General features: G+C 39.7%; 1 protein-coding gene across 1 annotated transcript in view; it reads right to left on the minus strand.

The window, feature by feature from the left end:
• SYNE1 (spectrin repeat containing nuclear envelope protein 1) overlaps positions 1 to 22,061 on the minus strand; it is a 457,027-nt gene that overhangs the window by 236,739 nt on the left and 198,227 nt on the right. Inside the window, exons 44-53 of the mRNA XM_073789748.1 lie at positions 20,864 to 21,067; positions 19,486 to 19,693; positions 18,563 to 18,675; positions 16,938 to 17,143; positions 15,767 to 15,922; positions 11,986 to 12,277; positions 11,003 to 11,175; positions 8,406 to 8,715; positions 7,054 to 7,218; positions 2,413 to 2,769 (exon numbers count right to left, since the gene is read on the minus strand). Coding sequence (XP_073645849.1) covers positions 2,413 to 2,769; positions 7,054 to 7,218; positions 8,406 to 8,715; positions 11,003 to 11,175; positions 11,986 to 12,277; positions 15,767 to 15,922; positions 16,938 to 17,143; positions 18,563 to 18,675; positions 19,486 to 19,693; positions 20,864 to 21,067 — 2,184 coding nt within the window. The remainder of the gene's footprint in view (positions 1 to 2,412; positions 2,770 to 7,053; positions 7,219 to 8,405; positions 8,716 to 11,002; positions 11,176 to 11,985; positions 12,278 to 15,766; positions 15,923 to 16,937; positions 17,144 to 18,562; positions 18,676 to 19,485; positions 19,694 to 20,863; positions 21,068 to 22,061) is intronic.

Consider the following 22,061-nt stretch of genomic DNA (forward strand, 5'->3'; position numbering starts at 1 on the left):
CTAAAATATTTTTATCTATAAAATTCACAAATAATAACTAGAAAGTTTCTCTCCAAACACTAAAATACTAACTACTAATTTACACCACATTGAACCATTTATTTAAGGAAGGACATTATAACTACTAAAGAAATTTACCATATACCAAAAAGTAAAAAGAACCAGAGATTCAAAGCGGTCATTTATAAATTAGATGATATGAAAAGTGCAAAGCTTTTGACCAAAGCTTTTGACTAAACATTTTTTCTAAACTTCATCATAGATTAAAGCTTTATAGCAGAGTCTTTCATTTTGTACATATCACCTCATATACTTCTGTTTCAGTTAAGTCCTAGAATGCATTTTTTTCTTAAGGTTATACAGGTTACTAAAATTGCTAAATTTCTAACACTAATAACCTAGTGGATATTAAAAAATATGAGTTTTGCAAACAGAGTGAACAAGATATTTTGCAACATGATTTAATATAGTTTACAGATGATGGTCCATTTTTGTTTTTTAAAGGATTTCTTGAGTCTCATCACTTAATTGCAGAAGAGAAAGTAAACACTTGTGAAGGTTTGTGACTATTATTATGATTTTCAACAATGACAACCCCTGCCTTACAGCAAAACAATGCCAAAGAACCCTGGCAAATCCATTATTTTGTAAAACTTTTCCTATGTATTCATATGTAATGGAAGTATTATCTCTCTTTTTTTTTAATTAAAATGTTTTCCTAGCTTTATTGAAATATAATTGACATACAACGTTGTAGATAAATTTAAGGTGTATAATGTGTTGACATGATACATGTGTATGTTGCAAAATGGTTGCCACCACAGCATTAGCTCACACTTCCATCTCATCACATAATTACCATTTCTTTTTTTGTGGTAAGAACATTTATTATCTCCGTTTTTATTTTTCATTTATTTTTTCTCCCCATTTTATTGAGATATAATTGACACACAGCACTGTATAAGTTTAAGATGTACAGCATAATGTTATCTCCAAAATAGCATTATTAGAAAGACAAGAAAATCTGAATATTGGGAGGCAATGTAGTACTGTCATCAAAAGTATGAACTTTGGAGCCAAATATGGAAGTAGGTTTAAGCAGAGGGCTGTCAGCTTTGAATTACTAGTACAATTAAAAGTCCATATTCACTTTTGCATTATCCTGTGCATTTCTTATAGGATTCACCTATTATTTTCACTAATAGTATCAATGAAAACTTGGTAGAATAGTAATGTAATCTAAACACAACCAAATCTTTCTTTTCTAAAAATTTCATTCATACTAGTGGAAGAGAAAGGAAGGGAAGCAAAAAAGAACTAAAAACATTATAAATGATTTTTGTGATATCGGAGTGAATAATACTGATCACATGGGACAATTACCAACTTCCTTGTCCCTGTTGTACAGAAGTGTTTTCTGTGCTTTATTCTAAGGCTTAAGCCTAAAGGATAGGAAAGGCATCAGGAAAAAACAAAGAAACAAACAAAAACCCTAGAAACATTATAAATAAAATAGTATAAAGAGATGATTATAAAGTTTTATTTTGTGGTGTGCTATATTTCAAATATTTGATTTAAAACAAGACAATGCTGGAAATACTACATGACTTACTACAATACTGGCTGAAGCTATTTTGAAAAGATCATAACATAAATAGAAACAGAGACGTTTATACTAAACTTCCTTTTAAGGACATCCACGATTCAGAGCACTATAAAACTGCAGATATCGAAAGGCTTTCCGTGATACTATTTAACAGTAAAAGAAAGAAGACTTCAAGCTTCTGCCCATTCTTCACTCTTCCTTTTATGCTTCCCTTCCTCACATTCTGAAAGAGCAGCTATTAGTTTAAAAAAGAAAAAAGTCCACAAGGCAACTGGTGAGTGTGACCAGGAGCTCTGTTAACGGGTTAATTCAAGCACAGCTGTCAAATCCACACAGGAGAGCTAACCAGGGGGAAAACTATTAGCTGTGCTTTAGGAGATTACCAAACGTTTCTTCCAAAGCCATAAATTCAATCATTTAATTGTTAGAGATAATTCCCTGGCAGGAAAACAGCTATGACTCTCGGTCTATTTATGCCTGTGCCCACAGGCCATTTTTTCAGACTGAATGGCTGAACACAATATTACAAACTCTTACACCATAAGAATGAAAGTAAAATATTTCCACTTACAGTAAATGCTGCTTATGGTGACTAAAAACTCCCTCTCCCTTATGTCTGTATTTTTACAACGGTTTGATTTATGAGAAAAGGAAACAGATCAGCTTTACAAATTTAGTTAGGTAAACACTTATTTTTCCAAGTGTGAACGTTGCATGTTCTTAGTTAGCAAGGATTTTTTAGCAACAAGGAGCGGCAAACAAAAATTTGAGCAGAGCCACAAGCAGAAAACAGGAAGCCAACTTACCCGGCCCTTCTGCCAGCATTCCACTAGCTCCTGATCTGTGTTCCTGCCTTCCAGGAGGGCTAACTGCTGAGCCCAGCTTGTCAGGAGGGCACCGAACTGTCCCAGGGCCTCCTCCAGCTGAGCCACTTGGCCTGAGAACTCCTGCTCCGAAAGGGCCATTTGGCTAACCAGGTTCTCCAAGCTAGTCTGAGTTTGGAAAACGCTGTCTTCCCACTGCTTCCAGTCGGCACGCAGGGCCTGCATCTCCGTGTCCAAGAGCTCACAGCCACTGGCACTTGTGTTCTGTTTCACTGCAGGGGCCAGCGACTCCACTCTGCTTAGGCGGCTTACACCAATCTCTCTGGAATCCAACAGCTCCTGTAATGGAATATCACCATGGCAACCGAGAAGGCTCTGAGTCACTTGGGCTGCAAGTTTCCAAATGTGTACAGAGGGGGACCCTGTCCTGCTAGGGAGTTTTAGCGAGTGTGCTGCAAGGAACCGGAATCAATTCATCCCCCTTCTCCTAAGTCATAATAGCAGAGAATTATCATTGGGAGTGCCAAGGTTTGTGGCCAAATGAGTTGAGGAAGCCACAACATCCTGAAACAGACTAAAGAGGGACCCTGAAATCAGGCATTGTTTGAATATGTGAAACTATCTTGTTAGTGATTTAAATATTTGCCTGTAAATATTTAAATATTGCTCCTGTAAATGTGTGAATCCTACTTTTCCCTAAGTTGACGTCAAGACAAGTGAACGAGGACTGCAGAAGAACTGTGCTCTGCTCATGTCTCTACCCCATTTCCATTTTCTTCCCCGAGACGGTGGCTCAAACCACACTTCCGTTCCACTAGGAATCAAGCTAAGCCATCACAATAAAAGAATAAGCCCAACTCGATTTCAAATACTTCCGAACGTTAAGTAAACACTGTTATAGTAACTAAAATAAATAATTCACAGACATACTTATTCAAAAGTTCAAAGTAACCTTTAGACAGCATTCATTTATTACTCTTATTTTTACTTTGAAAAACCTCACTAGAAATTTAACAGTTTAACTGTAACTTTTAGGCTTAAAGCACAAAATACTCTAAAAGATAACAAGATAAAATTAAAATATGAATTGTTGATTAGGTTAAATAGTGGCATTTCTTTCTGAGGATAGATTCTTTTACAGAATCTGTGTGGATGTTTATATATTTACATATTTAAGGCTAAAGCCAGGATTTTGTTAGTATTAATACAAAATTATGACTTTGTTCCTGGATTAAATAGAAGGAAAAGCTGATTATTAGGGAAAAAAAACTTCCAGAAGAAAATCAATTACAAATTAACAAGTATAGGAAAAAGAGGGGTATTAAGTATGAAGCCTGTTTAACAAATTATGTGAAACACAACTATATCTTAGCTAATCTATATAATATAGTTCACATTTCATTAGATTAGCTTGAAATAAATATATCTTCTCACAAGTATATACGAGAGCCACATTTTAGTATAGATCATTTGAAAGTATTTATATAGCAGTCCAAAGTACAATCTCATGAAATCCTTATGCACATTTAGCATTTATATACACATTCGTCACCCTTTTCTCGGCAGTAGGATGCTAAAAATCTTTTTTGTTTATCAATGCATGTGGTAAGTAGTGATTTGATGAAGAAAATAACTTTTTGAAAAGAGCTAGGTATAACTATTGGATTTAAATACTTATAATTTTCCTCTGTGAGTGATTTCGAATTTCCTCTGTGAGTTCGGAGGGTATCTACTATCAAAAATCAGTTTCCCAAAATACTCTCTAAGGCATTAGCCCCGTGTTCTTTGCATGACCTTGGAATATTTCAATATTTGCAATCACTAATTCCACTCATCCAGATTTTGAAGAAGGATATTATCGTTTAAAAGTGTTCTGAGGGCTTCCCTGGTGGCGCAGTGGTTGAGAGTCCGCCTGCTAATGCAGGCAACACGGGTTCGTACCCCGGTCCGGGAAGATCCCACATGCCGCGGAGTGGCTGGGCCCGTGAGCCATGGCTGCTGAGCCTGTGCGTGCGGAGCCTGTGCTCCGCAACAGGAGAGGCCACAACAGTGAGAGGCCCGCGTACCGCAAAAAAAAAAGTGTTCTGAAATGACTTTTTCATGTATCTCCCCATCTTGTATTTAAACTGTAAAAACATATTATATGCACATAACACACCCTCACACACACACACGTTTGGCTTTGAAGTTGCCTGTTCTTGGTTACTGCTGGGGGTGAGGAGGGTTGACATTGAAGCACAGAGGAGGTGCTACCTGACTTTCTCCAAGGTCCCTCCTCACACACACAGCAGCCTACGCTCAGGCCTGACCTGGACTTTGATAGACAACCTCTGTCAGGCTGTACATTCTCCTTCCCAAACCCCAATTTCTTCCTGCCAGCTCCTTCTCCCACATTTCCTATATTTTTTGAAGTGTTGTATAAAAGCATTTCGGAAAAAGAGCATTTGGCAACCCAGAAAGCAGCCTTTGTAAAAGAATTTCCTTGCTTTTCTGATATCGACATCTCAAAGCATGAGTTCATCCTTGCTATCCGGTCTTCCACCCTACTCTTCACTCCCCAATCCATGTCATCCAGTTTCTCTCCTGACCTGACTGTGGAAATGGCTCTCGGTGATCGCCAAGCAGCCTAACTGCCCAGTTCAGAGGCATTCGTTAGTCCTCCTCTTTTATTTTAATTTAATTTTATTTATGTTTTGCTTTTTAATTTTTTTGGCAGCGTGGCATGTGGGATCTTAGTTCCCCAACCAGGGATCGAACCCATGCCCCCTGCAGCGGAAGCACGGAGTCTTAACCACTGGACCACCAGGGAAGTCCTGTCATTAGTCCTCCTCTTAATGGCCCCTTCTTGATGTCTCTGTGATGGTGACCACCTCCTCCACCAGGGGCCCTGGTGGTACCACACTGTCCTTTCCGCTCTCATTATTATTTCTCCTCTCTTTTCTCCCTCTCCCTTTCAAATTCTCCTCTGAGGCCCCTTAAATATTGATAACACCTGGATTTTGGTCCTGTGCACATCATTCTGTTGGCTTTATATGTAGGTCTTGGTTTCGTTCACTCTGGTGGCTTCAACTACGAACTGTGTGCTGATCATTCCAACTGGTGTCTTCAATCCAGCTTCCTAATCTAAAATTCAGACTTGAACATTCAACTACCTCCTGGACATCACCAGCTGGCAGTTCAAATCCACCTGTTAACACTGAACACCTCATCCTTCCTCTGTAACCCGTCTCCTCTGCATGAACTTGTTTTCCTCAGGTGGAGACAGCTCTGCTGACTCTAGGTAAAGTCCTGACCTTCACCTTTGACTTTTCTCACATTGTCACTCCATAGCCAATTAAATCACTCATTTACGAAATCCACTTTTCTTATCGTGTTCTATGTTGCTAAATGCTTTATGCGCACGATCTAATTTAGTCCTCAGAACTACTCTGTGAAGCAGGTACTACTGCTATTATTATTTTACCAACTAAGGAAGAGGCTTGAGGACATCAAGTGGCTTGCCCAAAGACACAGCTAGAAAAGCAGCAGAGACAAGATGCAGCGTCAGGGTCTGATTCGAGAGCTTGAACTTGAAAAGTCTTATGAGCTATCGTTACATTTGAGGTATTATTTTATAAACATCACTTTGTGCATCATCATTCCCTCCTCCACTGCAAGTGCCTTGAGGATTGCACAACCCTGGCTGAATAAATGGATAGATGGAGGAATGGGTGGATAAGTCAAAATATTAGTGAGGAATATATGAAAGTATTCTAGGGGATCATACAGGTAATAAGAATTTAAGAAGCGGCTTTATGTGATTATCTCGTTTAAAACCTATGTGGTCACTGTAAGATTTAAATAAGATAATACCTTCCGAACATTTAAAAGTAAATCCTCAAAATATAGTTATTATTGTTATCATCAACTATTATTTTTATGTTCTGATTTCCAGCTATCACATTCCTGATCACAATTATACTACGTATTCCAGCATTTCCTCATCTATAACTAAACAACTGAGGATTTCATCACTGCCTAGTTTTCAGATTAAAATCTATTATTTCCACAGAGGGGAAATTATTGTCATTTAATATTCAAGTAACTAGAAATATACTTGTTCCAGCTCCCTCAGATCAATGAATTTCGGTTTTTTAAGTTGCTCTTATAAGCAGTAACTAGGTGATAGTTTTAATGCCCTTTAAAGTACTGTCTTCCATTATGTTGTTGTGCTATTGGCTAGGAAGGCAGAATAAAACAAGTGAATGGCATTTCCCAGTTATTATTCAAATGTGTTTAACCCACTTACTGCATAAGCTTTTCTTCCACTGTGCGAGAAAATAGGATCTGGTTTTGTCAGCCCACTAGTCTGGGGCATATTTGTTCGGCTTTGATGCTATAGCAATCAGCACATTTGCATACAGAAGCATCTACAGACAATGTTCTATTTTCCTCACCAGTGTCAAGTGTTTTAAATTCCCTTTTTTCTCTTGCTTAAGGGTAAGGTAATAAATACCAACAAATGGAAAATAGGAAGAAAACATTTTAAATAAAAAGTCTTATCTACAGAATCTTTATCACAGGTGTGTGATACTCAAGAACCGATGAAAGAATGAAGTTATAAAAATCTGTCCATTTTCTGACCTTAATTTTAGATAATTTTTTCTGGGTGGCTGATGAGTCTCCAGACATATCCGACCACCGATGAAGGTCTTCCTTTGCTGAATGCAGCCAATCAGTGAATTCCTGGACTGCGTCTAAATACATGAGATGATCTTTCACAATCTCTTCTACTTTCCTCATTTTCTCCTAGTAGCCAAAGAAAAGAGTACTTTAACAATAGTAATTATTGAGAATCTGAAATCAGACAAGGTAACAGGTCTCTTAATCATCTGAGAAGATTTCATTCTTATTCCTGAATTTTCTCTATGTTTGATACCTTTAAATGAAAAGATCAAATTTTAATTAGACTGAAAGACATTGAAGAAGCAACCATTTTCCTTTAGGTATTTTTTTAGTTTAGCTTAGAATAAAAATCTATGCTTCATGAATGTTGACTAACATCCCTCACTAATAATCCACTTAATTATTATTACTATAACTATTTTTGTTATTCAGGCAATTATTTGTGTTGCCTTTGTGTACAGTATTCTGCTCAGCACTTTAAATGCATTTGCTCATTTAATCCTCACAACAGCCATATGATGTAGATACTATTATTAACACTATATTATAGGAAGGGACCTCCAGAGGTTACAGAGGTTAAGTAACAGGCCCAAAGTCATATATCCAAAAGAGGGTCAAAGTCAGATTTCAAATGTAGGTCTTTTTGACTCAAAAGTCATAGCTCTTAATCACTACCAAAATAAAAATTAAGATAAACTAACACATATGTTAAAAATTGTAGTGTTAATAATACAAAGATAGTTCCCCAAAGGAAAACCAAGAAGGGGGGGAAAAAACTTCTCCCTTACTTTCTTTAACATTCTCACAAATACACAAAAGAAAACTCATGGAAGAAAGTAATAATTCAGAGATAGAACTGAGAGAAAACCTTGATATTACATGAAGGAGTCTATTTCTTAGAGAACAGGAAAATGCAGTTTTTACTAAAATGAGAAATAAATACTTGGTACATGATTGAAATCTGGGAGGTAACTAGACTTGCTTTAATACAACAAATGTAAGTGGCAGCAAAAGAAAAAGAACTCTAAACCCTGACAATTGAGTCTCAGGCAATCTTACAAAGAAAAGAAGTGGGTTGATTAACATTCTAAGTGGAGAAAAGATGAAAAACCAAAGAATAAAAAATAATCCCAACATTGCAGAAAGAGAAAAATTCATGAGCGTTCATTGGTGAGAAATGACCCTTTATGTAATACCTGTTCACTAAAGGTACACACAGTTTCAGAGCAGCCAGTTCTCCTGTAATTCAACCCATAGTGTATTCTTTACCTGAACCTTGAAGTTTTTTTTCTTCACTATAAAGCACTAACCTTGGAAACGGTCATTATATCATTAAACTGGATTTTCAGTTCCTCTTGAGCCGCTTCCTTGAAAGACTCATCCTCAGTCTTCTGGTAGAGCTCCCTGGCCTTGGCGGTGAGTCGCTGCAGGACTGCGGCGTGATCTTCTGCCTCAGATACGACGGACTGAAAGTGGTCCAGAAGGGAAAACTTCTCTTTCAGACCCGGCTGCGGTTGCAAGGGATGTTCTACCTTTTGATCCACTGATTCCATCCACTGCTCCAACTGGTTTTTCCTCTCTAGATAGTCATTCCATTGGCTAATCACAGACTCTAAAGTGCTAGAATTAATGTCACATGTTATAAAAATAAGTTATCTTAACATCTCTACTAAAAACCATTCATGAGGGCATTGCAGTCATGTAAGCCGTTTTGCTGAATGCTATTGAAGTGATGAAAACACTGCTTTTAAGTGCAGGGAGAAACATGACTCCTCTGACCCACAACACCGTTTCTTCAAATGAAAATAAATCTATGTCAAACTTGAAGATGCTGTAGTCACATATGCATCTGGGCATTTGTCTTGCAAATGCTAATTGTCTAAATGAACAGACACATACATGTGTTACATTGAGAAAACATCAGCTCTGGGGCATCAGTTAAATTTTATTTAATATACATCAATTCTTTATTTTCTTGGACTCAGTTTATCTTATTAAAGTCAGATGATTATTTAGTGACAGGAGTGAAAAATGTAAGGTATTCTTTCTGGGTAAATAATATAATTAGATTGATTTTTCACTTAAGGATATAATACACAATGTTTAGGGCTCCTGTGTTGAATGTGTGAAGGAATGAAGGTTCAGTGCATTAATAATGTAAGAAATTTAGTCACTAAAGTCACGTAAGTAAGAGTCAAGTAAATAGCTCTCCAGACAGTCAAGTAAAAAGTAAAAGTCAAGACTGGCATTTTTAAAACCCCTCCAATATTCAGCTTTGTAAACTATTCAAAACTCACTTTCAGTGACCCCTCACACCCTCCCTTGCATATAATCCTATGATCCTGGAGTTATATCTGTGGTGAATGTACTTCCAAATTGTTCCTTTTGCTCAAATTGTTCCTTTTACATCAACAGAAACCTCCTCATACATACCCTAAAGCCCTATTCTTTCCTCAAAGAATTTTCTAGAAAGTGCAAATCAATCTCACTTCTCCAGAAGCTACCCCAAGCCCTGCCTTCTTCCACAGTCTCATAGCATTTCAGTAACACAATCTGAGTCAGTTTTTCATTTTTATTTGTGGAAGGTATCCTACCCTAGCCTCCGAGCACTTAGAGGGCAAAACCTACCATGTTCAGTTTCATTATTTTAGCACAATAATTTGAGCCCTGCGACTGCTCAGAATGCAGTTGCCAACTGTAATTTCTTGCTGAAAGGGGGAAATCAAGGATTTGAATCTGCTTCTTGTGTGTAACATTTTATTCTAGCATCAGGAAAATATTCACCCGTATTCCTATTCACTTTTATGAAGCTGGCCTGTTGCCAAGCATTGGGAAGTTCAGTTCATGCTCCAGCGGTCTGCTCTACAGAATAACAGAATCATGGGATCTGATTTTTTTCTTTGCTGCCCATTATGAGTTGTGATGAAGACTGAAGTCCTGCTGACTTTGGGAGTCACCACCTACACTCCATGTTTAAAGGAGACAAAACAAAGCACCATTCCCCAAAGTTTAGTTGTAACCATGGTTCACCGTTTACACTGCAGTGAGTCACTGCAGTGTTGTTTTGTTTTGTGATGAACTTTAATCTTTTATTCATCTGTTTATTAAGATCATATTGAGCACACACTTCTTCAGTGATCAAACATATAACCTTTAGAATGTGCCTCCTGGAATGGGTTTTGGTATTTTGGTATGACTTTCGAAAGTCATTTGTCCAACGAGCCAGCCAGATTATTTGTTGATACTCGGAGAAGAGAGAGGAAGATAAAGTCTTCCACTCACAAATATAACACAACAACAACAACACCCGGTGTAACAATCCGTATCTTCTCTACTTTCTCATCAGCGTCTAGTGCAGGGGGTTTGGGCGAGCTGGGGGATGTTTGTGTGAGGGTGTCCACGCAATGCACGAGGTTGGCCTCACGCTAAATGCCAGGATACCCCATCGCCGGGGTGGTCAGATACTCTCCCCATATTTCCATATCCCCAGTGTCAGTGATATTACTTCGGTTGAGAAAAAGATTTATATGTAAGCCTAATAGTTGCCAATGACTTAATTTCCCTTAAAAAGCAAAAAGTTATTAAAGTTGTTAAAGACCACATATCCTTGCTTTGATGAATTGAAAGGAGGTACAATTCCACGAGAGGTATTATGGGAGATGCAAATATTACACACACACACACACACACACACACACACACACACACACAAAGTAAGTAAACAAACAAACAAAACTGGCCTTTGCAGTTACAGAAAATATCATCTAGGCAAAGACAGACACGCACACAACTAGCTCTAATAATATGCTTGGAAACTCTCCTGCAGGACACCCTCAGCGTGCACCATCATTTTACTAAGCCACTGGGTTTGAGTCAGGCAAAGAAACACTAAAAATAGGCTCTGTACCTCTGAGCACGGACGGAGGAGCTCATGATGTCAGCCCACACATCTTTAAGCGTCTGTAGCTGAGTCTCGATTACCTTCTGACCTTCCTTGTTGCTACTTCTCAAGGCCTGTTCCCCTTTGCCAATGGCCATATTCAGTTTAACTTCCCCTTCACCTTTCATCAGGAGAATATCCTATGAAGGAAGAATGAACACTTGTCAGCAGGATTACTAAAACCTTCTGATGTTTTGAAAAACGGCCATGTTTCCCATGAGAATCAAGGTAGGGCACACCTTACTCATCTTAAAATGAAAAAACAACAACAATGTCAAACTCTGTGCCCTACTGCACTGTAACACCTTACTTAAATATTAGATGTCCGGGAGTCTGGGAATCAGAGATGAACTCCGATTAAGTTCTTGGAAAACTCTAGGCCACTAGCCTAGAAATGGAACTTTACTGAATTTTGCATCAGAGAAATAAGAAGTCATTCTGAAAATGAAGATACACCTGTCAAAAACTTAACAGTCCCGTTTTCACTGCCTGGCTCATTTCTGCTTTGCAAGCTCACCTTCGCTGACTGCAGGCTGGGTTGGTAGCCTCTTTCGTACTTCAGTCATGGCCCCTACATACAGGCTGCACTACAAGTAACAATTTACAGGTTGGTGTCTCCCACTAACTGTGAACTCCTAGAAAGCAAGGACTAATTTTTGTTTCTATATTCCTATCAACTTGCATAGTGCTTAGAGTAGAGTAGCTTTTCCATAATGTTTGCTAAATGTTTACTAAAAAACCGCAAAAATTATTTTAAAGCTATTTGAACAAAAATGTTCCTTTACAAAAGAGAAAAATGATCCCTCCAAATCCTTTTTGCCCAGTTTCTCCATTCTGCCTACATACTCCTCACGTGGAGGCTCACAGAACAACGAGGACCCAACTGAAACATCTGCGAATCTACTCAAAGTCTTCCGAAGGCAGCCGTGTCGGGCCGGCGCCCCGCGCACCTGCACTTGTGACAGCTGTCTCTCCAAGGCGTCTCTGCCCCCCACGGTGCTCTCCGCACAGGCCAGTCTGTCTTGCATATCTTTCACGCAGGACCACATGCTCTGCAGCGCTTCCTCCAGGGCCTCGTGCTCCTGCAAGGCCATCTGGCAGCTCCGGAGCTTCTCCTTGGTCCTTCGGAGTAAGTTCTGATAGTTAGTGAGGAGCTGGGAGCACAGGCGGGCTTCTTTCCCAGCGCCATGGCCTTCTTCACTGAGAAGCTGCCCTCTCTGGGAAAGCTTGTCAAGAGACTCTCTAAAGAAAACAAACAAACAAAAATTTAATTCTGACATTCTGGAGCACAGGGGAGTGATAACTGATTGTTGACATTAGAGCAGTGACCAGACAAGAGCTCACAGCTGACATGCCTTTCGGTGAGGATGCTGGGGGCCCTCAGAGGGCTGGCTACCTCGTTCCCTGTGGTTTCTCTGAATGTAGTCAATTCACATGGGGGGTTTGATTCACTCTGTGTTATGCCTAGATGCCAGCCCACTGTATTGTTAGGGATTCACTTCAGGAAATGGCCCAGGCCTGCCTCTTCTAGCCGATCTCTAACTTTTCTCCATTCCTAGCTAATGCTCTAACCATAAACAGCTCCCTGAAATTCCCCAAACGCTATGTATCTATTGTATACACACGGAGACTCCTGCTTCGTTAAAACTCTTCTGCTTCTTCTCTGATTGGCCCTTCAAATCTCAGTGCAGTTATCACATCCCCAGGAAGCATCATGATGACTCCTCTTCTGGGTGCCCTCTGCCTGTCTTACTCTCTCACCTCATACACTCTGTCTCAATCCACAAGGCTTTCACCTTCTAGAAGCCAAGGCTGTTACATTCATCTCATATCCCAGGACCCAGCATGATGTCTGGCAGAGATAAAATGCCAAAAAAAAAGTTTCTTTCAAAAGGCCATCTTATGAATACTTATGGGTTCCTTTGTTGTATCTTGGGAACTTTTCTCATCTCAGTTTGGGGTTATGTTAATTAGGTCAAGGGAAAACATTATCATGTGTGGCTGGGTAGGCTTCATCTTGTTTCATGGATGTCTGAATTCCAATCAGCACATCTATCAGGAAATGCCTGGGATACCAGAAGGGAGAGTACAGATGACATAACGCAAACTGTTGTGAATGCCAGAAAAAGAATAGGAAGCCCATCGCCTACATTGTCTTTTTTTTTTTTTTCCTACTATGTATGTAGACAGCATCCTATGGGCCTCTGTGAGATACATAAGACTTATACAACATTACATATTCTTTAAAATACATCTCTTTTACTTGCAATCTGCTTGAGACATGAAGGTGAGACATGAAAGTGGCTTAAGCAAAGATGTGAGTTAAATAATAATTCAAGATGACAGATATCACTTGTTACCATGAGGAGAACTGCTTAATGGATGATAAAAATTCAATGATTCTCAAGTTTGGTGTTCTTTTGAAAAATACACGACATCCCCCCAAGATATGCAAAGTACTGGAAAATATTATGACCAAAAAAATCCAAAGGACTAGGGGGGAGCAAGTGGCAAGCAAGTGAAAGAAGTCAGATGACTCAGCTGGAGAAGCTGGGAGACCAGCAGAGCACATTAGGATCATCCTGAGAAGCACCCAGCGCTAAAGAAGCTGGGAGCAAATACACCTAAGGACTCTTAACATCTGGTCTTGGAATATCAGAGAGTAATAGCTCAGGAAGAATATGTAAAGTCATTTCAAATGTTTGAAAGGAGGAGAGAAGTAGGTCTGGCCATGTAATACTGTACCTAAACAAGAGTCAAGATTTAAAAAGTAAATAAAGTGCAGTATAATTTTCAGGAAGTTATAGAGTTAGAATAATGCTATTATTCTGTTAATTCAGCAAATATTTTCTATTGTTGGCACTATACTAGATAAAGATGATAAAGACCTGATGGTCTCTGGCCTTGAGATACTCACCATTGGGTTGGGGTTTATTAAATTGAAACTGAGCAGGACCTTGTGGGGCCCTCCCAGGTAAAAAAGCCCTTCTGGGTCCCCTGTCTCTTTGTTCATAGGAAAGCTGTAGTCTCCCAGGCCTCCTTGAGTCACAAAGGAGCAGGCTCAAACAGTTAACGATTAGGACAGTAGAGTCACAGAATCTTTAGTTCCTCCCTGAAGATACGTAAGTGTCTGATGCACATTCCTGAGGTGTTTTGCAGATACTAAAACCTCCACCAGAGGGAAAAAAGCTAACTGCATGGTGACCAGGTTGTAGCCATGACATAAGCTGCTCCCTCTTGAGCAGGACTGAATCTGTGGCTTTGCACAATTCCAGACACTGGCCTCAAGGAAATTGTAACAAACCGACCCTGGAATTGAAAATTAACTGTGCTTAAAATAATCAGTATGACACTGACCAGACTACTTACTGCATGATCAGTTTCAAGATGATTCTAGAAGCTAACTGTACTGTTTTGCACATAGTCTCTGTTTGCGCACCCTTGAAGCTTTCCTTTAAAAGCTCTTGCCCTCTGATCGGCAATGGGGAGTTGGTTCTTTGGGACATGAGTTTACCTTCTCCCCAGGATTGCCAGCTTCCTCAATAAAGCCATCTTTCCTTTCACCCAACACTTGTCTCTCAGTATTGGATTCTTGAGTGATGAGAAGCCTAACCTGAGTTCAGTAACAAAATCAACAAAGTGTTTACCCCATGGTAAAGGCTCACAGAGTTGGCACCAAAACATTCCAGGGAAATTTTATAATAGTCATCAAACTATCACACCAACAACAGCTGTCAGTATGGGTTCTGTTTGTATACTTGTTCGTATGCTTGCTTTTTCAAGACAAGGAATACTTAGCATGCTTGACCAAAAAGAGGATTCAGAGGAAACGGAATGAGTATGATCTGAATTAGGCAAATTTTACTCAGTTGATCATGGCTGCTGATTTGGTTGATCAAGCAGGCTGGATACCAGCCTTCTGCTGCTCAAAGTGTATCTGCTCTGCAAGACGACAGTGAGACAGTTAAAAGAGTTTTGGCTCAAGCTGCCCTCCCCTAGTGGAAAGTGTTCTATCTTCCAATGCAAGAGTTCCAATGAAGCAACTGAAAATGCCAGGGCTGGAGTGTAAATTGAGGGAGCAAAGCCATGAAAGTGGTGGAGTCCAAAGCATAGGCCAGAGAACTCTGCCTGAGAAGGAGTCAGAAACATTTGCTCAGTTGGCAAGCAATAAGGAGACAAATATTGCAGTGGAGAAAACGAACCTCTAGGACAGCCAGACTTCATGACCATACAACTTTTGCTTTCCTAAGAATATTACGAGGATGGGGTGGATTGGAAATGGTGCTGCAGGCTGATGTGTGTGAAGAATATATGGAAATTGGGGTCTCATTTATTTCTGTAAATGAAGGGTATCTTTATAATCACCTTATATCCTTATAATAACCCCCGAGAGGAAAATATATTTTTATTATTATCATTATTATTATCACAATGCTTAAAAGCTAATATCAAGAAATATAGGAAATGAGTGACCTGTCCAATTTGTTGAGCAAAGGGAGATGTCACTGGGATGGAAACCAGCTCCTTACCTCCAACCCGATGCTCTCTCCAGATCACCACACTGCCACAGAAACACTGCACAATCATTTGTATGCCACACATTGGGGGATAGAAACATAACCACCACCAACTAACCAACTAACGAGCCAACAACCAACCCAAATACCCAACCAACCAAACAAACAAACACTTGTTAGTAGGGAAAGAATCTATTCCACTTCTGCACCCTACCTTGCAGCCAGCAGTTCTCCCAGAAACATTTCAATTTTATGGACTTCGTTTTTCTTCTCAGGAATATGTTGCTTACTCTCTCCTAAGTCTTCTGTACTTAATCTTTCATCCATTTCATGGATCCAAACATTCAGTTTTCTGTGTTGATCTTCAAAGCTAAAGAAAACAAACACACCTTAGAGAAATTTTAATATCCTCATTATAGTAAATAAATTCCAATATCTGAGGTCACAGTGTCTATGGCAATTAAGATCTCATGAATTTTCAAGTAGAGAAGAAAACTCGACAATAAGCCAATTAAATTATCCCTTATTTCAGTAACAAAATGACAAATTCTGGACATTTCTCTTGAGATACAAGCAAAAAAAAAAGAAGCACCTCATCTTGCTGAGTTGATTTCCTTGGTAATTATAGCTGATAATTACCAACAAGATAACATTCCCATGTCAGTGGGCACTCAAGTTTGTGTCTTACTACAAAGACCCTGAATTGGGGCCAGTGGATAAATGGGGCAGTGGAAGCCCTGGGAGAAGAAGGGAAAGTCATCTCTGTGTCTTTGTACCTTCTGGGGATTTGAATGTGGCACAAGAGCTCTAGGGCTCTTAAGTTTTGAAAACAATGTAAATTCTCTAAGAAACCTTGGCAAGAGTCAGGCACATTACTCGCCAACCAAAAAGGCATTTTGATTATACTGACATCTTTCTTTTCCTAGCAGTAGAAAATTTTTTTCTTTCTAATTTTATATTCACCCATGTTGACATAGCTTCCTGACTGGAATCTTGATTCAGAGAAATACAGTAAGTGTTTTCCACCATAATTCCAACCCAGCAGAAGGAGACACAGGAAAGGACCTGGGTAATCTAAAACCTGGGTATCAAAACTCTAACATCTCGATTTAGCCAAACAGACAAAAAAATACATGCATTTATGTCATTAAAAATTATTAATGAATATAATTCCTTTCTTTATCTATATAGAAAATAAAGCCAAATGATGCCATCAGAGTTTGAGCAATCAATTATTGTCCTAGTATGAACATGTACTTAAGGTCAAAACTTATTATAATTTAAACTCACAGTTTCAAATATTTTTTGTTTATTCCCAATGGGTCTTTAAATCCTGAAAATATATTCTGTGCATGATGAAGTCTACACTTGTCAAAACAACCTACCTCCCAAGTTCCAAAGCACAGTCTTGAAGAGCCTGTTTGTCTTTAAGGCATTGTTTCAGAAATGCTTGAAACTCTTCATTAGCCTTTGTAATTTGCTCCTGAATGCTACTGACAATTTGTTTAGGCAAATGTGCATACAAAGTCTGCCCTTCTCGAGTCACTGCATCAAGCTTGCTCTGCCCATCGCTGACAGAGTCCAAAAGGTTCTGTTTCGGGAAATAAAGGTAATAGAAAATATTTGCTATTATTCAAAGACCCTGCTGCATGGGAGCATTAATTACAGTTCTGACCTGAGAAAGTGGAGCAAGAGAAGAAAAACAGAGCCCAAAGGAAGAGGCCTTTGACAAGGCTGGAGTGAGAATGATGTATACAATTGGCTATAATCAAGACTCAGAACAGAGGACAGTGCCAGGCAGTCACTGGAACCACTGAGGACCAACTGCGAGCAGCATCGAGCTGGAAAGGATGATGCTCTCATCAAGGTCTGTGCTCAGTCTCTTCCCATTCCCAACATCCCAATCTGGTCCAGGCTCCACCTCCTCACATGGTTACCTGTCTCCACCCCTCCTCCTTGTCTGACCCCCTGTCTTCAGATCCCTTATTTTCTTGGTGTGCACCTCTTCCTTGGAAGATCATATGCATATGCGCGTGGCTTCAACAGAGCACAAGAAGCCCAGGACTGCTGTGCCACCCCTGCCTCTCCACTGAGCTCCACGGTGGCATTTGTGATCGTCACTCAGACTTTTCTTCGTGGAATTCCACTGCATCTCAAGTCTCAAAGGGGACAACTCCACATCTGAATTCACCAAGCCTCCTGCAAAACCGCTTCCTGTATTATAATGCTCTTGCGCTTCCTGTATTATAATGCTCTTCCACTTCCTGTATTATAATGCTCTTCCGCTTCCTGTATTATAATGCTCTTCCACTTCCTGTATTATAATGCTCTTCCTACCCTGACTGCTAATGAGTTATCTACATGATTGCCATCACCCATTAGGCCACAAAATCCTCACGCTCCTCATTAACTTTCTAAAACTATTTTTATAAGACTTAACACAGTGCTTTGCTCAGATCAGTCGCTTGAAAAACCTGGCCAAAACTCAATTTGAACCTAGGCTCCTGTCAATCATTCTTACCTCTGCATCACAATGGCCTTCCCTTACCAGAATTTATACATTTTTCATTGTCTGTAACACCTATAAAATCTATAATATCTATTGCTTTTATTTGAATATATCGTAGCTCCAAATTTAGATGATAGGTTATTAAAATTACACAAGCCATGTCTTCTTTCTTAAAACTCCTTCATGATAATGATGTTAAAGAAATACAATTATTTATGCTTTTACTGCTATAAAAACTGAAATCAGGTTTAGTTCTGAATGAATTCCAAAGAATGATCAACAGGCTAAAAAAGAGAGGAAAGGGATCTAGAAATTCTAACATTTTCTCAACTTACTTTTCATATATTAACTATCTCCTTTCAAGTCAAGAAACCTCATTCTGTTAGGGAAGAAGAAAAATTTGAAGAAAATAAAGTTTGGGGAAATAGATGATTTAGGTCTGACTTGAAGGCACTTGAGTGCAGTTTAGGGAAGAAGGAAAGGCAGTGCCAGGTTGCATACCTGAAGATCATGGAGCTTTGCCTCCAGAACTTTGCTGTCCCCGGTTCTATCTGATGATTCCTTTGCCGCTGCCTTTATTCCAGAAAACCACTCTTGAAATTCCTGCATAGACTCTTTGGAAAGTAACGAAAATAAGAAATACATCCAAAACATTGAAAGAGCTTCCAGGATGACCGCGATGAATTAATTCTGGCCTTCAGCCCATTGCATCTTGCCTTACAACAAATATTCCAGAAAGAAAACAACAACGATAATAATATAGAATATAATACAGTATGATCTATAATCATGACTGTTCATGGTAGAATTGAGAAATTATCTCAGATATAAGACTGAAAAGAAATTCGTATTTCTGACATGTTTGATTTCCCATTGTGTTTCTTTCGGTAAAGAAAGATAATTGCCTGATTATGTCAGATTGAGCAATGCTCTAGAGGCGTTAAAGCCATTCCTATGGCAAAGGGAAGAACCATCTCCTCAGCCCACCACGCTGACTTAGAGCATCTTACATTCACACCAGAGCAGAGGCACAACTGTGTGGGAGGCCGAGTCAGGGACATATGACCAGCAATTTCCTGAACTACAAGGCTGCTGTTTCACAGCCTCTCCTAAGATCCAAGTTTATCGTCTCACTTCATCATAGCAGTGGGACTCATTTTCCACATAAATGAGCTCTACACAGAAGATCCAGATGGAGTTCAGATTCCTCAAGATGGCGGACTCCTACTCTCTTAAGGAGAAAAAGGAAGAATTCTGCGTATGGTGAGAGCCCAACCACAACAAACTGATTGCTCAAATCTTACCACACACACAAATTTAAAACGCGACTCTCGTGGAAAGTTTTCTGGCAGTTTCTAGGCAGCATTTGGTTTGGACCGTGTCTTGTAAACAAACTATTCAAGCTGAGACCTGTCAGAGCTCACCACTGAAGTGTTCTTCCAGAGAATCCTGAAGGCTGGCCTGTGTCTTGCAGCAGGACTGGCTCACAGCCTCATGTCTCTTCATCAGCCCCGTCACCGCACTGCCCAGGCTCTCCAGCTCCACTGAATGGTACTTGCGGCACAAGCTATTGAGATTTTCTTGGGTGGCACTGATGTTGCTTTTCTGACTTTGAAGTTCTTTTTGTATTTCCTACAGAATAAAAATATGCCGTGAAGGATATTCATCACATTCAAGAGAAATATTCCATACACTCCACTCTGGAATGTTTTTTGGAAAGTGATGTTGTTGAAATCCACTCAATAATGTATATACTTTTGTCGGACTTTTTTTTTTTTTTTTGAGTATTTGTGATAGATCTGTGTTGATTCTTTCAGAATTTTGCCCAGTTCTCCTTGGGAACAACGGCAAACACTGTTGAGAGGTAGCTAGGATTGGGGTTATAGTTTAGGATTTCAAGCAAATTGAAAAGGTCTTTGTGGATTCCAGCCCAGGATCTTGGGTTTAGTTAGTGGAGTAGAAGCTATTATATTAATGGAGTCACCCTCCTATGTTCACATCTTCCATGGGCTACTTGGGCTTTGTTTCAGGATCACAGGCCACATCAAAAGCACCGGTAGTTAATTTTAAAAGCGTACGTCCTTAGTCTCAAGTACAGTAAGAAAATATGCTAAAAGAGCACAGGACACGTATGTTGTTTTCTCAACCATTTTTTAAAAATATATCCCTCGGGGCTTCCCTGGTGGCGCAGTGGTTGAGAGTCCGCCTGCCGAGGCAGGGGACACGGGTTTGTGCCCCGGTCTGGGAAGATCCCACGTGCTGCAGAGCGGCTGGGGCCCATGAGCCATGGCCGCTGAGCATGCGCGTCCGGAGCCTGTGCTCCGCAGCGGGAGAGGCCACAGCAGTGAGAGGCCCGCGTACTGAAAAAAAAAAATATATATATATATATATATATATATATATCTCCCTCTCAGGATGAAAGCAGTCATGCTGACCAATAAAAGTAATTAAGTGATGAAAAACTACTAAGCATTCAAGTTTGAAAATGTGTAGAAATTCAAACAGTTCTTCTATAGGCTCCCACCTTTTTATTAAAAAAATCTTAACAAGTACAACCTGTGAGTAGGTCCTATAGCAATGCATGCTTTCTGTTTTTAGAATATTTGTCTTTGGTTTCTTACCACCTGCATGCGGTTCTCCATCTGTTATTTGCTTTGCTGTCTCCTATATCATGAATTAGTTGGTTTGGTGTTAACATGGGTAGTTGATAACAGAGGTTACATTTTTATTATAGTCACCGAAAAACAGGAGAATTAGTATTAGTATTGAAATGTCAACACTTAGTGATAGTTTATGACTTACCTTCACTTTTTTCAGTCCTTCACAAGTCTCAGTTTGGGCACAGTTCATCAACGATTCTTCTAGTTTTGTCAGCCAGGTTGCAATGTCATTAATAAACTTCTCCACTTGTGCACTCTGAGAGGTGAACTCTTTCAAGGTTCCTTTTGCCTCTTCGGCAATTTCTTTGGCATGCTCCAGTTTCTGCCTTAAGTCGGCTTCTATAAACTAAAACATAAAGTAAGATTTCATTAAAATCTGTGAAGACCAGAGCACTCGTTCAGTAGGATTCGTTCACGTGCAGCTTAACTGTAAAAATCGCAGAAGCCTAACCATGGATGCTAATTCAACTTTTCTAAGAAGGAAAGTCAGTGGGTACAAGTTGCCAAATACCTTACGTAATGGGAAAATGGAAAGAGTGAGGATTACCGTTAACACTGGACTTTTTAAAGTGGAAGCTTTGACTGAGGTTCCAGGGAATCCACGAGATTCCATTTCCAAAGCAGAGCTCGACTCCCACGGAGTAACCAAGCTGGGGACCAAAAACCTGCTCTTCATTCTCCCGGGAAATATACACTTTTCGCCCTGAAGTAGTCGCTACTTTGGACAAGCACCACTTGGGGATTTTATAATGGAGAAACGTCATTTTTGTCTATTTAAAATATTCGGTGAGGCTAGTTCTTCTCTCCTCCCTGCATGATTGATTTTGGGAGGGCCCTGAACTTCTCTAGCCCCACGCATAATAATAAAAGGACTTATAATCCTGATCAACTGCAAAGCAGTTTCAATTCCTCAGTTAGAACATCTAGTCCCATTTAATAATCAAAACTTTGAACTGAAAGCTAAGATGTTTTTTCCTATCCTCAGCTCAGACCAGCTGCAAACAGGAAGCCACCGGTGGAGAAAGAGGCCAAGTGCCTTTTCTGGTCTTTCTTCACATTCTTTCTACTCGCTGACTTTGTACATCTCTTTAACTCCTAGCTGTCGAGGCCTGTTCATCCCCCAGAAAGCCTTCTTAGGTACCCTGAGATGCACACAAGTAATGCTCTCCTCCTCCTTTCCTTTCATAATTCATTTCTGGGCCAGAGGTCACAGGCTGGCATTTCATCCCAGATGACTCTGCGATGCAGGCCACTCAAAACAATCATTTCTCCTTTGGCAAATACATCAGCCGTCAGCCAGCCTGTCTCTCACCCTTAAGGTCTTACGTGGTGGGAGTTAG

This window comes from Tursiops truncatus, chromosome 12 (genome assembly GCF_011762595.2).
Source record: "Tursiops truncatus isolate mTurTru1 chromosome 12, mTurTru1.mat.Y, whole genome shotgun sequence".
Classification (NCBI taxonomy): domain Eukaryota; kingdom Metazoa; phylum Chordata; class Mammalia; order Artiodactyla; family Delphinidae; genus Tursiops; species Tursiops truncatus.